Source organism: Sorghum bicolor, chromosome 2, assembly GCF_000003195.3.
Source record: "Sorghum bicolor cultivar BTx623 chromosome 2, Sorghum_bicolor_NCBIv3, whole genome shotgun sequence".
NCBI classification, from domain to species: Eukaryota; Viridiplantae; Streptophyta; class Magnoliopsida; order Poales; family Poaceae; genus Sorghum; species Sorghum bicolor.
The window spans coordinates 4,247,093-4,263,789 of NC_012871.2; the positions used below are offsets into that span (position 1 = coordinate 4,247,093).

The 16,697-nt window shown below is 42.6% G+C and overlaps 3 protein-coding genes across 4 annotated transcripts; 1 reads left to right on the forward strand and 2 right to left on the reverse strand.

Annotated features, from left to right (window-relative positions):
• On the reverse strand, positions 3,359-4,585 carry LOC8060698 (fatty acid desaturase DES2-like). The gene has a single exon (XM_002461469.1). It carries the CDS (start codon positions 4,583-4,585, stop codon positions 3,359-3,361), a length of 1,227 nt encoding a protein of 408 aa, XP_002461514.1.
• LOC110432574 (ATP synthase subunit a) lies at positions 5,755-6,331 on the reverse strand. Its single transcript, XM_021453315.1, is given in 2 exon segments — positions 5,755-6,063; positions 6,224-6,331. Coding segments are annotated over 2 exon segments (417 nt in total).
• On the forward strand, positions 9,965-13,320 carry LOC8081170 (small nuclear ribonucleoprotein-associated protein N). 2 transcript variants are annotated; one of them, XR_002450580.1, is made up of 3 exons: positions 9,965-10,874; positions 11,980-12,042; positions 12,884-13,320. XR_002450580.1 is itself a non-coding variant. In XM_002459340.2 (2 exons), the coding sequence occupies exon 1, from the start codon at positions 10,073-10,075 to the stop codon at positions 10,859-10,861; it is 789 nt and encodes a 262-aa protein (XP_002459385.2). In that variant the 5' UTR covers positions 9,965-10,072; the 3' UTR covers positions 10,862-10,874; positions 12,884-13,320. The 2 variants fall into 2 exon arrangements, 1 of the variants encoding a protein (XP_002459385.2); XM_002459340.2 differs by lacking the exon at positions 11,980-12,042.

A 16,697-nucleotide genomic window follows, 5' to 3' on the forward strand; every position in this document is an offset into this window, starting at 1 on the left:
ACCACCAACAAAGACGGCATCAGAGGAGATCAAGATGAAACTTCCAGGTCGTTCTGAGATGCCACCACCACTAAAAACAAACTAGGAGACCAAAAACTTCATCTCACCGTCGTTGCATGACACATCAGCACCAACAACAGATGAACTAAACTCCCCAAGTAGGAAAGCCGGCCTACCCTTATTTCCTCACTAAATCTACGCACTAGACGTACTAGATAATATCATACCTACATAGGTATACAGATCCCTCACCGAGATTCACATCGCAAAGCTCACCCGCAGGCACTGGATCTATGCACTGCTTCCAAGTTCGCTCTGCAGGAGGCCGCGGAAGGACCTTGCCACACTGCTGAGCGTGCAACGTAGCGCTGCACACCGCCGATGGGCTCGCTCTACGCGTGCCTCGATGAGGGAGAGGAAGATCTGGAAATCACCTGAGATCACCTTCCAGAATGTAGCAAGTCGAGAAAAGGTCGAGAAGAGGTCCGTTGATGATAGATGTCAAAGTTATGAAAATAAGAAGTATCCCTGGTACAAAAGAACAAATATTGTATTTTATAAAGTCAAATAGCATGTTTTGATACAATGCGAGGATGGTTGAATTGGAAACACACATAAATAGAAGCCTATGTGACATAACCGATTAAAAGCTCACATTCTACCATTGCACACAAAAGGAGGTAGGTAGCTCGAGAGAGCTCTCCTTTTAACTAGTTGAGAGAATTGCCTTACTCGCATCTCCTCCATCTCAACCTTCTTCTTTCCCTGCCAATCTGCCCCACCCCACCCAAATTTCCATGTCCCATTGTCCCTGTCTCTCCTTTGCCTCCACCACAAAGTAGTGTTGGTAGAAGTCAGTGAGGATTGTCCTTCCTCTCCCACTCAGTGTTTGCCTAAACAACCATGTAGCTCATTTAAACACCGTGTAAACGCTACATGATGGTACGCCATTTCTGTTTAACCATCCATTTAGCCCATTTAATTGGTCACTTAGCTCGTTTAATGGACTATTTAGCTCGAATAATGGCTAAGGGCACTCACAATGCAAGACTCTATCACAGAGTCCAAGACAGTTAATTACATATTATTTATGGTATTTTGCTGATGTGGCAGCATATTTATTGAAGAAAGAGGTGGAAAAAATAAGACTCCAAGTCCACATTGTTCGAGGTAATAAATAACTTTAGACTCTATGATAGAGTCTGCATTGTGAGTGCCCTAAATGATATGACAACTATTCATCGTTTAGTGTTCAAAAAACATTGCTCCCACTCTCTCCTAAATTCCCCTTCTCTCTTTTGTTCTTGACTAGATCAAGCCTATGCATTGATCCCCCACTAGCGGCCCCCACACAACTGCCCCATGCCAGCAACGCCCCTATTGACGGCTGCACCACTTGACACTCCACTCCCTCCCTCCCTCCCATGCTCCTAATCAAAGGAGGAAAACCTAGCCCCTCGCCTTTGCCACTGGCTCTACGCGACTACATATCCTCTATGGCCTCGCTTGCCACTCCTCCAACCACCACCACCATCACCATAGGTCCAACCACCTCTTCAGGCTCCCCTATCCTTCTAAGGTCACATGTCATTAAGGACCTCACCAAAGCGCAAAAACACCAACCTCCAACCCTAATAGAATTCACCGGATATGGTAAAGGTGGTGGCTATTGTAGGAGGCATTGGCAGATGGAGATGGAGATCATTGAAGTTGGATTGATTTGTTTACTTCTTTTCTCCTTCCTTACTTCTAATTTGATTTTCTTTCAATTTTCAATTCAAATGATTCCAACATGTAGGCCTATTGACCGATTTGCAATCCTGTCGGTCTATGAAACCACATAGACCAAACAACAGGTACATTTTTGTATGGGCCATATATGCTTGGTTATGAAAGAAACTAGAAAAATGATTGCATATGTCTCTCCTTCCCTAATCTTCCATTCCTCCATCTGCAAGGCAGAGGCGCAACGCTTGATGCCACTACAACAAAGAACATACCTAATTCAATGTGCAAGGCCCTGCTACATGCCTTTGCAAGTCTACCCATCATGACTGTGTGGAGCATTGGCCGTTGCTACCTTGTTCTCAGTTGTCGACGCTCGAAACCTTAGCCAGATGTTCACACCCTAGCACCACTAGCCACTCTGACTCTAGAACCTCCACCAAGATCCCCTATGGCTCAATCTTGTGTGCTGCACTCCGCCACTCGACGTGATACCTCGTTTGGCAGCACATCTTGTCTGACCCACGTAACCATAGCATTGCCACTAGCAGCTCGAGCTCAGCTTCGTTGCTATTGCTAGTGATGAAGGTGGTGATGCTAGTGACGATGTTGCTCAATATATAGATGTTGGAAGGAGAGTGAGCTACCACATTGCATCAGTTGCCCACATCCAAGGAGCAAAATCAACTTGGCCGGGGGTTTGTGGTAGTACTATCGATGCACTTGAAGGAGTGCTCAGTGGGCAGGCCATCATCCAAGGCCTCTATCACTGGGAACAAACTCATCAATATGAGGTGTGGCTGCAACTATGGGATGATCTCCATGATATTCGGTCGCATTTGTTCGAGCATGATTGTCTTTGTCATGTGACCATGGCCTGGTGTCATATTTGTGATTACTATCTATAGCTTCTCAAAAACCAGCTCAAAGCTGAGGTGTTTGTTTTAGCTTCCGACTTCTGGCTAGCAGAAATAAGATAAAAGTTGAAACAAGCCCTATGAATGGTAGTACGAGTAGGCATTGCCAACATGCACGTCACTCTTAGCCCATCTTAGATTTTTGGTGCCAACTGCCAACCATTAGTGAACCTACCAGCTTAGCCTTGCGTAGTTTCCATGGTCCATCTCTACCTCCACAAATTGTATTGGTTTCTCAAAAATGACCAAGTTAATAATCTTGAAACTAGTTCAATTTGTTGAACCAGATGATGTAGTGGAGACCATCAGTGTTAGCAATATAATGTTCACCCAAACATATATAGTGGCGAAGCTAGAGCAACTTAAAGGATGGTGTATTTGTCTTGTGGGTGCATATGCTTGTATTAGGGATGGTGCATATGTGGTGAAATTTAAGCCCAAACTACTGTTTTAAAAATTTAGGGTGGTGCATTTGCACCCCCTACAGGTAGTATACCTTCACCCCTGCCCAAACACAGTACATAGAGCTAGAGTATAGTAACATCTTCTCATCAACACAAACACACATCTGCATAATAGTTTTCAAATTGCATTACTCCTGCAATATAGGAGTAATTAATTGCTCAAGTAGTCCATGGATCATACATAGATACTCAACATATATATAGAGTTATCACGTCACAGCCCAACGCCCATGCAGTGCATGTGCCACCTAGCTAGGACTGCTTGTTCTTGTTGGTGCCGAACCAGAAGACGCCCTCGCGGCGGCCGTCGGGCTCGACGTACAAGCACTCCTTGGCGGCGCGCCATGCCGCTTGCACGATGGGCGTGTCGTCGAAGCGGTAGTACTCGCCGAGGACGGGGCGGATGGCCCTGGTGGCCTCGACGGCGTGGTAGTGCGGCATGGACGGGAAGAGGTGGTGCACGACGTGCGTGTCGGCGATGTTGTGGAAGGCGGCGTTGAGGAAACCGCCGTAGTCGCGGTCCACGGTGGCGAGCGCGCCGCGGAGCCAGTCCCACTCGCCGGAGTCGTAGCGGGGCACGACCGGGTCGGTGTGGTGCAGGAACGTGATGAGCACCAGCCACACGTTCACCACGAGCAGCGGCACGCCGTACACGAGCGCCAGCGTCGTGAACCCGCCGGGCGCGGCGGAGGTGAGGCGGTACAGGGCGAGCGAGAAGGCGGCGATGCCGGCGTCGGAGACGACGACCTGCGCGCGCTCCCGGCTCCCGGAGAAGATGGGCGAGTACGGGTCGTAGTGGTTGGCGAGGCGCGGGTACGGCCTGCCGGTGATGTTGCAGGTCAGGTAGAGCGGGAAGCCGAAGACGAGCACGAGCACGAAGAGGACCAGCCGGACGGCGGCGTTGCCGTGGAGGACCCGCAGGAACGCCGGGAGCTCCGACGCTTTCCACGGCACGTAGACCTCGTCGCGGTCCAGCGACGCCGAGTTGGCGTGGTGCCGGCGGTGGCTGTGCTTCCAGGAGAAGTAGGGGACGAGGAGCGCCGTGTGGAGCGCGAAGCCGACGGCGTCGTCCAGCGCCGCGTGCTCGGAGAAGGCGTGGTGGCCGCACTCGTGCGCGATCACCCACACGCTGTTGAGCGCGCAGCCCTGCGCCGCCCAGTAGAGCGGCCACGCGGCGAGGCGGAGCGCGCCGGCGGCGGGGAGCGACGGGATCGCCACCAGCGCCACGTAGAAGAGCGCGGCGACCGCGGAGAGGTCGCGCAGGAGGTAGGAGGTGGACCTGGCCACGGAGCGGCGGAAGCAGTGCGGCGGGATGGCTCGCTTGATGTCGGCCATCGTGAACGGCGGCTTGTCCGCGAGGGAACGCTTCACGTTGGCGGCGGCGTCATCGGTGGTGGCCGTCTTCTCGCCGCCGGCCGCCGCCGCTCTGGTCTTGGCGCCACCACGCACTGCTGGCTGCTGCTGCTGCTGCTGCTGCATGGGTAGGAGAAGGCTCCAAGAGCTGGATGGTCGTCAAGCCACACATCACCTCAAGTATTTATACCCACGCGGCACACGATGACGCGAGCTGCTCCTCGGCACATCGGTCTCCGCCTGCCGAAATCCACGCTTGTGTCACCTGCACATCTCAGGTCTTGTTTAGTTTCAAAATATTTTGCAAAATGGACACTGTAGCTTTTTCGTTTGTATTTGACAAATATTGTCCAATCATGAACTAACTAGACTCAAAAGATTTGTCTCGTCAATTCCGACCAAACTGTGCAATTAGTTTTTATTTTTGTCTATATTTAGTACTTCATGCATGTGTCTAAAGATTCGATGTGACGGGAAATCTGAAAAATTTTGCAAAATTTTTTGAGAACTAAACAAGGCCTCACTCTCTCCGTGAATTTCAACCGCGCGCCCTCTGGTTGTCCGCCTGCCATAAGCCGCCACGTCTCCATATATACTCGCTCCGTATAGGATTACGAATATAAATCATCAATAACTTTTAAATTACTAAATTTATAAATATAAAAATTATATAAATAGATTTATCTTGAAAAATATTTTTATAAAAATACTCATATATAATTTTTTTCTAAATATTTTTATAGAAATAAGAGGTTAAAGTTGTATTTTAGAGAGTGTGTTGCTGAACGATTTTTAAATCCTTTCGCTGCATGTAGCTCAGCAGCTGGAAACCATCGACCTTTTGTCAGCTCCAACTTGTGAATATTTAACGCCTGACCGGAGGCCAATTTGTATACACTGTTTCACCAATCTTTATGGATTTGATTGACCCTTGGCCTAGGGCCGCCTGGGATATAATAACTAATAATAAGCAAAAGAACAATGTGCAATTTTGTGTCGAATGAACGACAAGACAACTACTCTTCTAGCAAGTACCTATCCAGTACATCGTTAGTATATTAACCTAGTATCTTACTAGTAGTCGCTGTTACGGATATACCCATAGAATCTATTCTGTTTTCTAAAAATTTAACCATTTCATAAAAAAGTACCCCAAACTTGAAATGTTATACACCTAAATCATTACGAAACATATATAATCTTAAGTCGTAATTCTCTAAATTTAGATCTAGACAACCCATCGCTTCATTATATCCGATAGATAATCTAAATAACTACTAAAACTTGCATCTAAATTAAAGCTTTTGTTTCACATTTTCTGAAAGACCACCTATTTATTCGTTTATTACCAGGTTCGGCACCAAATCATAAATAAGCTAGCTCCACCATTACCATACGTTTGGCACTGACACAACCCTCCCCCTCCATTTTTTAGTAACAACAAAAACAAGTAGGACCGAACTAAGAGTAAGCAGGGTAGACAAATATAGATTTGTGAATGAGAAATAATAGTTTCCCATATACAGATATAGAATTGGATGAATGAAAAATTGATCCATTATTGGGCTCGAGGCTGATCCCTTAGAGGCTAGCCCAATCGAGCTCTTTATACCGACAAAGACCATGCTCAAACATTTTTTCCACTACTGTCAAGTTGGGGACGAAGTAACCATCAGAAATTTCCTCTGATTGTCACAAAAAAAAAGATGTATGTGTAGGAGTATAAATACCCCTATTGATTCTTCTGGAACAAGAGCAATCTACTGGAGGATGGAGATTTAAATTTGTCAATCTGTAAATTGGTATCATATTAGCCAATATTCTATTTCTTCCCTTCATATCATTGAAACTAAATTTAGTCATCATAATCATAGAGAGTAACTACAAAAAATATCTCTTTTAGCTCTTATTTCCAATTTTGAAAAGTAAAAATCCATTTCTTTTTCTACATTACACAATATAACTCAAATACTTACAAATGCGCCCACACACCTTCTACATTCTCCCCGAGGAAAGACTATGCATGAGCAAGAAAGAAGTGTCTTGTGTTCAACCGCTTGCCTAAGTCCTAACCTTAGTGGAAAGAATAAGATAAGGAGACTTAGCATGATAGTTCGTAAACCAAATATGAGAAGTGATGTTTTGATGGGAAATACACTAGTAGTTAGTAAAGAAGAAGGAAAAGGAAAATTAAGACAGTCCAAGTTAGGGCTCTAAACTGTTCGATTGGACTCAATTGGATCGAGATATCCAATTGGCAGCCTCGACTCGTGTTCTAGCTATTCTGAGAGCTAGTTTTGCTTAAGCCATTTTTTATATCATCAGCTCTACTTAAGTTAGTTTTGGCTATTTCAAGTGCTTTTGTTGAGGTTCTTTTGGGTCAATGCCGCTAAAAATACCTCTATTTGAGTTAGTTTTGCCTCTTTTCTGTTGTCGCACATAGTCTCTCCATCTTGAGCACTTGCATGCATTGGCAATCGGGAGAGCAGGTCTCAAACCTCTCGGTCTTGTGATCCTACACCGGAAGAGGGCAAACAAGAATTTTCGGAAGCGCCTGACGCAACTATTCATGTTCTTCATCATAGTCCGTCTTCCATCCAAGTCAAGGTGACGCCACGTAACCTTGTCTTTGTCGCCAGCTGCTTCAACTAGTCTTTGGCACCAGCCATATCAGTTTCATGTGCAAAACAAGATGTCCACTGTGATCTGATGAACTATACATGTTGTTTGTGCCATGATATAGTTCCTATTCAATTCATTTCAACTAATATGTTGGAGAATTATATGTTAGTATATGTTTTTGTAATGATTTATGTTCTGAACTTATAACCATATATAAAATTTCCTAATGTTCCAACACTCTTCACTAGTCCAGGCCACGTGTCCCTGCCTCCGTCGAGACGCCTGGTGGAGTATGGTGTCTGTAATGCCCTTCAAGGGCCTTGATGTGATCCAATCCTCTGCCGAGTTGTCTTCATGTAATTTAGTTGTTCTAATAATATAATATATATATATATGTCCTTGTAGAGGAAAAAACGATGAACGTGGCTCTGAAACTTTATTATGTCGTCGTCATTAACAATAAAGTATCACTTTCTGCAATTTATAACCATGCATGATGCTTGGAAGCAAGTAAAATGTAGACATCACACAACTGGTTATGACAAATGTAGATGGAAACTACAAACCACCTAGCTAGGTTTGCTTGAAGACGCTAGTTAAACATACTTTAAATTCCGTGGCCTAAGTGCTCTGGGACTAGCTCAATGACATCAACATTGGCCTCTTGCATTGTATAAGATCTTGCAAAGTCTGCCAACTCATTTTGGTTGCTGTTATTTATTCTTCTGATTGGTCCATTGAACTGGACAGTCTTCCTGAATTAATATTCAATCAGAAGGCAATGCTGCTGCGTACAGTACTGTATACCGAGTGGAGTGTGCGGAGCAAACAATACATTGATATGATATATAATGCATGTAAAACGACTTACGGCAATTTCGATGCATGTCTTAAACCTAGTGACGGTGTAGTAGATTCTGCAAAGTAGCACAGAACATGCATCTGATCTGACTTATAGATAAGATTGAGAAATACTGTATGTCCTATGCGGACGTACGGATAAGCTGCACGATGCTTGTTCAGTTGTTCATTGGGGATATCAATGGTGTAGTTTGCTGTGTACCAAACCGTCCTCTCGGTGTGATTTCAGGATCTTTGTCCCGGAGCTGTTTGTTGTCCCCGTTTTTGACAGCGATGCGCCTGAATCTGCTTTGGGGAGCTACTAAAAAAGCGCTACCAAATAGGCTTATGCCATGTTTAGTTCCCACCCAAAAAATTTTCATCTATCACATCGAATCTTTAGACACATGCATTGAACATTAAATGTACATAAAAAAATAAACTAATTACACAGTTTGGTTGAAAACCACGAGACGAATCTTTTAAACCTAATTAGTCCATGATTAGCCTTAAGTGCCACATGTGCTAATGACAGATTAATTATGCTTAATATATTTGTCTTGCAGTTTCCAGACGCGCTATGTAATTTTTTTTTATTAGTTTCTGAAAATCCATCTCGATATCCTTCCGACATATCCGATGTGACACACAAAAAATTTTCATCTCCAATAGACCATAAGGTCGGCCCCCTTTTACAGTTTACAGTGTGCAAGTGGAGCCACAAAGGATAAAAATGGGTTCCACACCATGAAAAAGTGGGCATCAATCTTCCTGCTTGCAGTATATGTAACAAAATTGGAACCGAAGCTATAATTCTCAAAAACAGTGCTCAATCACTTAAAAAAACAGTTGGGGAATGATTGGACAATAGTTTTCAAAATAACAAGGTACTGATATCAAATTATAAGTCATTCTAACTTTTTGGAGAGTCAAAATATATCAAATTGACCAAATTTATATATAATAAAAAAATAATATTTATGATACAAAACAAAAATCATAAGATTTTTCATTAATTATACTTTTACAGTATGTACATTTGATGTCCTAAATATTTATAGTTTCCTTTATAATTTTGGTCAATCTTAAGATGCTTTGATTTTTTTCAAGAAAATCATAATAACCTTTTTTTTATAACTTTATTTTGTAATAGAAGAAGTATATAAATAGAGGAAGAAGTCTACTTTAGGTCCCTCAACATTCACGAAAGTCTGATTTTCATCCCTGAACTTTAAAACCGGACAAAATACATCCCTCAACTTTTAAAATCGTGCACATTACATCCCTGACCTGGTTTTGAAAGCGGTTTGTCTTTTTCCTTTTATTTATTTCAGCTGATTTTTTTTGAGAAATCACAGTAAATCACATAAAAATCATAAAATAGAAAACTCAATTTTGTTGGACTTTAGATGAGTAGATCTACACATTGAATATATAATATAGAACTTTAGATCTATGTTTTCTTATAATTAATTAGACTAATTATAGCTACAGTTCTATGATTCAATTGTGATGAAAATTATATGGTGGGCTAATTATTTTATGCTTGAGTTGTAGTATTAAAAATTTCATACTAATTGGATCATGTATTACTTAGTTATAGATTTATTTAGGTTTATGCTTACTAAATCTTAATAAATCTATAACTAAGTTATACATGATCTAATGAGTATGAAATTTTTACCACAGTTTAAACATATAATAATTAGCCTAACATAAAAAATTCACCACAATTGGACCATACCAACTATAGCTATAAATTATTCTAATTAATTATAGAAAAACACAGATCTAAAGCTACAACAAAAATTTTGTATCAAAGCATACCATATTATATGTTCATTATGTAGATCTACTTATCTGGAGTCCAACAAAATCAGATTTACTATTTTATGAATTTCATGTGATTTCTTCCTTCAATTCTTCTCCCAACGGGCCCATAATAACAAAACCGACATTGCAAAAGGCCCACAAGCCCACGACACGGCCTCGCTCCTCCGGCACCTACTTCCAAACGGACAAACCCCCTCGAAAACCCTCTCTCATATTCACCCGCCCGCCCGCCCGCCCGCCGCCGCCTCCTCCCCCTTCCATCTTCGCCGAAACCCTAACCCTAGTCGCCGCGGCCGCGCTTCCCCCGGCGACGCCGCCATGTCGAACCCGAAGGGCTCCAAGATGCTCCAGTTCATCAACTACCGCATGCGGGTGACGATCCAGGACGGGCGCCAGCTCGTGGGCAAGTTCATGGCGTTCGACCGCCACATGAACCTCGTCCTCGGCGACTGCGAGGAGTTCCGCCGCCTCCCGCCCTCCAAGTCCTCCAAGACCACGGGCGACCGCGAGGAGCGCCGCACGCTCGGCCTCCTCCTCCTCCGCGGCGAGGAGGTCGTCTCCATGACCGTCGAGGGCCCGCCGCCGCCCGACGAGTCGCGCGCCAAGGCCGCCGCGGCGGGCGGGGCCCTCGCCGGCCCTGGCGTCGGCCGCGCCGCGGGACGCGGTGTGCCCACCGGCCCGCTGCTCCAGGCAGCTCCTGGGCTCGCTGGCCCTGTGCGCGGCGTGGGCGGACCCGCCCCCGGCATGATGCAGCCCCAGATCTCGCGGCCGCCGATGCCCAACCTGTCGGCCCAGCCGGTGTCGTACCCGCAGGTCGTGCGCCCGCCGCAGGGAATGCCTCCGCCAATGCGTCCTGGAATGCAGCCGCAGATGCCGATGCCGTTCCGCCCGCCTGGTGTGCCGCCTGCTCCGTTCCCTGGTGCACCACAACAGTTTATGAGGGGTCCGCCCCCGATGGGGCCGCCACAGGTGAGGCCCGGGATGCCGGGGCCACCACCTCCTGGAATGAGGCCTGGGATGGCTCCGCCGCCCTTTGGACAGCCGAGGCCAGGGATGCAGCCCCCGCCACCTGGTCCACAGCAGCCTGGACAGAACCCGCCGCAGTAGCTTCTTCTTACCCGTAAGTTTTGAGTGCTACATTCTTGCATTTGTAGTTGTTTGCTGCTGATTAGGGTTGGGTTTTCTTTTTCCTGAATTGGTCCAATGCTTATATGTGTATTAGATTTTTATTGTTTCGTACAATGTCTATTTGATGAGATATGTTTGTTTTTTTATGACGAGAATTATGATCTCATGTTAGTGATTATCCTGTCTTACAGGATCTGTTAATTTGCTTACTGGTCCTTATGATCCTGTTTGTTTACCTTCTGATTTGAATTTTGTTATAAGTACACTTTGCAAGTGCTGCTTTGAAATTTTATTGCTAAATGCTTACATTTAACTAAATTCGTGAATGCTGTGGTTCTAGTTTGCTATAGGTAACTTTGAGTTCTCATAGTTTATATTTGTTTTGTTTGGAAGAACAATACTAAGAAGGAAATAATTATACACCTTAATCTGAACTGGCCGTTATGGTGGTCTCACAAAGAGGCTGTATTTCTGCCTTTTGTTTGTGGGGCACAGGTGTAAGGATGTACTCTGCCATTTGACAAAGTAGTGTGTGGTATCAAATTACTTTTTAGGTCTGGACTGCGATATCTTGACCAGACATTTTTTGGTATCATGCTTGGGTTTTTTTATCTAATCTAACAAGTATAATGAGTGTTGTTGAACACGAATTATGTGCAGCAGTGCTATAGTTAATTATGTTGTGATGAAACAAGGCTACTTAGTATTGTCTTTTCAGTGAGATATAGGTCCATTAGACTGTTATGTACTGAGTCTTTGAGGACACTTCCTCAGATATATTTGATTTGAGTGAAGATGCTGAGCAAGGAAGCCTACTCTTCTTGGTGTTAGTACCTTATCTTGCATTCCAGCAGTGTCATTTATCACTGAAGATACATTGGATCATTAGATCCTTACTCTGATTAAAATTTAACATGTTAGGATGTAGGCCAGCATGTACTACTCACCTTCTATATTATCAGGCATGTTTTTTTTGTGCATCATGTTGGCCAAGCCAAAATTTTGGCATGCCTAGGAAATTTTACTACCATTTGGTTAGAGACTGGGAGTCAGGGAAGCATTTTGCTGGCCTGATTTTGGCGTGGTTGTTTGCACAGGAGAAGGCACAGGGTAGCAGCAGGGTAGTGGTTGCATGCACTCCAGGCCTCCAGCATTTCCTGGTTAACCATCTTGAAGCCACATTCTCTTAAACTATGTATATGGTTTGCAGATAGTTTGCACATAACATTCCTCGATGATTTTGTCAACAAAACAAGATAAATGTTGCATGTGTTTCAACAGGAGAAAACTAGTTCCATGTGAACCCATCTGTTACCCACAATATCTGCAAGATTTGGCATGACATGTTGTTAATCCAAAGATAACTCGAATTTTTGGCACTACCCGCATTGGGCACAATCCAGATACCACTTTTCTGCCTGCCAAATTTTAGTTTCTTATTAGTCAGTGCTGAGCCTTAGTATTTCAATGATCATCATGCAGTTTCTTATTCGTCGTTTCTAAGCATTATTCTAGATCATTGATTGTGTCCATTGTAATTTTAGATCAATTTCCTGTTTTTCCTGCCTTTATATGTGCAGTTGTGACTGTTATGTATGCTGTCCAGGTGTGGTTCATTATTATGCATAAACAAGAGGGTTAGATTAGATCACATGACAAAATTGAACCTTATGAAATAACTAGTAGGGATGCTTTGAACCTTCAGATGTTGTGTGGATATGGCGAAATAGTTCGTATTCCCTGACAAACCAATAATGTTAGTTATCTCTTAGAATTTGGTTGCATACTTGTTGGGTATGTCTATTTTGGTGGCCTGATACCTGAACTAACAGTGCACAGTAGACTTTAATATGAGACGAATGAGCTTGAATCCATGCTGCGCTTAGTATTCTAGTTTCTTTGCAATCGTCTGCACATGCTTAATATGAGACTGTAGCTTTTAATTTGCACATAGCATATCTTCTCCACATGCCTTTCTGACTTTGTGAATCTTGTGCCCAGGGATAAGCTTCTTTCAGATACACTTATGGAAGATTTTTGTATCGCGAGAAAGGATCAATCGCACCTCTGGAAGGCTTGTGAATTGCACCAATGCTTCACCATTCTGTCTTATATATCAGGGTACTAGTAGTTTCCTTTGGGTATTGTGAGAGAAGTGTGTACCACTCATCCTTTGATGTGAGAGGGGACTTTTGTACGTAAAGAGGCGAGGGCTTATTTTTAACTGTTGGTGTTGGTTAAGTTAGGAAATATGGATAACTTGTATCATCTTTGTCTGAAGTCTGGACCCTTACCAGATGTGTGTGCACTGCAGTCCTGTTATTCGGTGTTCATTCGTGCTTCTTAAGCCCTTGTTTATCTCAAAGTAAAAGTACTTTATGTGTTTGGTGACGAACTGAGATAATTGACTTAGAGAAAAGTTTATATACATATAAGTATCCATTCATATTATCATGTATTATCCATACAAACTACTAATGTTTCTGAATTCCGATAGCTGAAAACATGAGAGTTGCCATGACCTCGGACAATAGAGAAGCTTGCTTGTACAAGCCCTCTGCTATGGTGTTCATTAGGAAGCTTCTGCTATGGTGTTCATTAGGAAGTCTCTGATTCTTAAGTAAGAGGACAACAATGCAAACCATCTCTCCAAAAGAGTAAGAATTATTATGTTGAGATGTAGGGGGGTGCACTATATTCACACTGTTGAATAGCGTTTTTAACTGGCTAAACATTTGGACCGAGTCCAAGCCCAACCAAAAGCACGCAATAGCAATACATTACAACAAAACCAGCCCAAGAATTATTCCAATTGATGAAACTTATACAAATTTAACTAGTATTCCAGCCAGGAATTTTTCCAGGTGGACATTCCAGATGAAACGGACGAGGCTTTATTTAGATGTTCTAAATCAAAGAGCTAGACATAATTAGTCCGTCAGGCGCGTTTGGTCACTGTTATTATATGTAGGAGTAGCAGAGCAGGAGAAAGTGCGCTAGCTGTTCTAGCCACTCATCACTTGCGCTCCTCTGACTTCGGCCTTGTTTACTTCCACCTAAATATCCAAAATTTTTCAACATTCTTCATCACATCATATCTTTAGACACATACATTGAGTATTAAATATAGACGAAAATAAAAACTAACTGCACAGTTTGGTCGAAATTTACGAGACGAATCTTTTGAGTCAGTTAGTCCATGGTTGAACAATAATTACCACAAACAAACAAAAGTGCTACAATGTCGCGAAATTTTTTTGCTTCACCAACTAAACACGGCCTTCTACACACTAGCAGACGGTTGTTGGTGACACTGTTAACGCAGCCTGTGCCCAATTGGGCTTCCCAAAAAGTTTTGTAAAATTTTTCGTCACATCGAATCTTGTGGCATATACATAGAACATTAAATATAGATAAAAAATAACTAATTGTACAGTGTCTATAATTTGCGAGACGAATCTTTTGCGTCTAATTAGTCCATGATTGAACAATATTTGTCAAATATAAATAAAAGTTTTACGGTGTCCATTTTGTAAAAAAAAAAAAAAAATTAGAACGGCCTTGGTGAAACGTACGTACATACGTCCTCCAACCATGAGTGAATGCTGCCACTGCCAATCTGCCATGCATGTGTAGGTATGTCCACCAGGCGCAATGTCAAGTCGTGATTCCTAATTTATTTTATTTGAGCTACAGTAGCATTTTCATTTTTTATTTGGTAATTAGTGTTTAGTTATGAATTAATTAGATTTTAAAGATTAATTATTTTTTAATCTATATTTAATGATTCATATATACGTCTAAAAATTTGATGTGGTGAGACGGAAAGAAAATTTTTAGAAACTAAACAGTTTGACACCACCGCTGATCCATTCGGCGATTGCTCGGAAATTACCTATTTACACGGGTAGCATGCAGTAACAAATTGCTTGGTGTTCAATATATGCTGCCGAGTGCTGACTGTTCTCATCTGTACCTTGGCACTTGGCACTTGACCGTTAGTGAGATTTCGTACCGCCGGCAACTCTCTGTTACAACACGTACAATTGCATGACCGCCGGCAACACTCTGTTACATCACGTACAACTGCACACTCTGTTCGAACCATTATTATTTATTTATGAGTAAGTTTGGTCCAGATATCACAAATGTAATCATAATTCATAAGGTTACTGGCATCAATTATTTATTCATGAGTAAGTTTGGTCCAGATATCACAAATGTAATAATAATTCATAAGGTTACTGGCATCATTACTTATTGCCAAGAAAATGACAAGTGATCGAAGATGACCCGTGCGTGACGTAATGCTCCAAATCAAGATCTTGTGGGTGGTTGAGTACCTATGAATTATGATATTCTCTTGAGAATCCAGATGTGGCCTAGAGTCCTAGATCATGGCTGTACCTATAGTGTTTCGGCTTTTCTCGCCTTTTTTGATGAAGTGACCATGTTTGCTGCAAAAAAAAAAAAAACCCGATGGTTATGAAATACATAGAAGTATTTGTATAGTATCAGAAAAATACAATGGTTATGAAATACAGCAGTTTCGAAAATATATAGAAATAGAAGTGCATTCAGGTGAAAGTTTTAGACATGTGCCTTTATGTCACTGTTTCTCAAATGTATACTCACTCCTTCTGCCCCCCCTCTCCCCCTAAAAAGTATTTTTTTTACTTTTAATAATCAATTAAATTTAAATCTAACCAACTATTATAAAAATACTAGTATTTATTGTGCATAATAAGTACCATTAGATTGTATTGATCATAGAATATACCTTTTATAATAAATACATTTAGAGATACAATATTGATACTATTTTCTATAAAACCTAGTTAAACTTAAATTTAACTTTGGTGTTGTTTGGCAGGCCCGCTCTAACTTCACATAGGCACATTGTGCTGCACTATAGCAAAGAGTTGACCGTCTTCAACTCCTCTCCAATACAACTCCCAAAGTGGAGGAGCTCGAGGAACGCCCTAATAATTTAGGGCTCCGACGCCTCCTCTACCAATATTGATATAGTTGCTCTTAATCCAAATCTAAAAGGATGTTAGACAGAGTTTCTCTTTTTTTTATAGCTTTTCTTAAAAAAATATTTGGCAAGACTTCTTAAAAAAGCCGATGTCGGAGCCCCAAGAAACCCTACCAAAAGGTTTATATTGTTTTTGGGACTGAGCCGGTAGCATCAAGCAGCCCAAGACCGGAAGCACGCCAGAGGTCTGTGCTGTATGGTGGTTGGGGGCAGGAGGTGCACCCAGTGTTGGGTGGCCGGAGAAGGTGTGGACAGCAACAAAGGTCGATGTTTGCTCCATGCGCAAGATCACTCATCAGCACGCGCCATATTTTCTGCAGGCCATCATTAGATTCTAAAATTTTGCCAAATGAACAAGGTCTCCTCGCTCGCTATAGCTGGCTACTCTTGTTGATTAAGCACATCTCAAATCAACATAACTGGGATCCTCACTAACTATGTACGGAGTATATTTTCTTCTTTAGTTGTTCGTTTGGGCCGACACGATCAAACTAATAAATTCTGCACTACTAACGTACTGGTTGGTGTTCCAATCGACGATCCACTGCTGGAGACTGGACTATATATATAATAGATGCTCGACCGATATAATATCTCCATCGCTAGTGTTAGGTTGAATAATAATGCACAGAATCGAAGCCTGATCGTTAGGCGGTGGTGTACAGGGCAGTAGAGCATGTCACCTATATATATTTGGCCAAATATACATGTATATTGTAGGGGCCTGTAGCATTTATCATCTTTTCTATTTTCGGGGTTTCTTGTTTTATGTTTCGG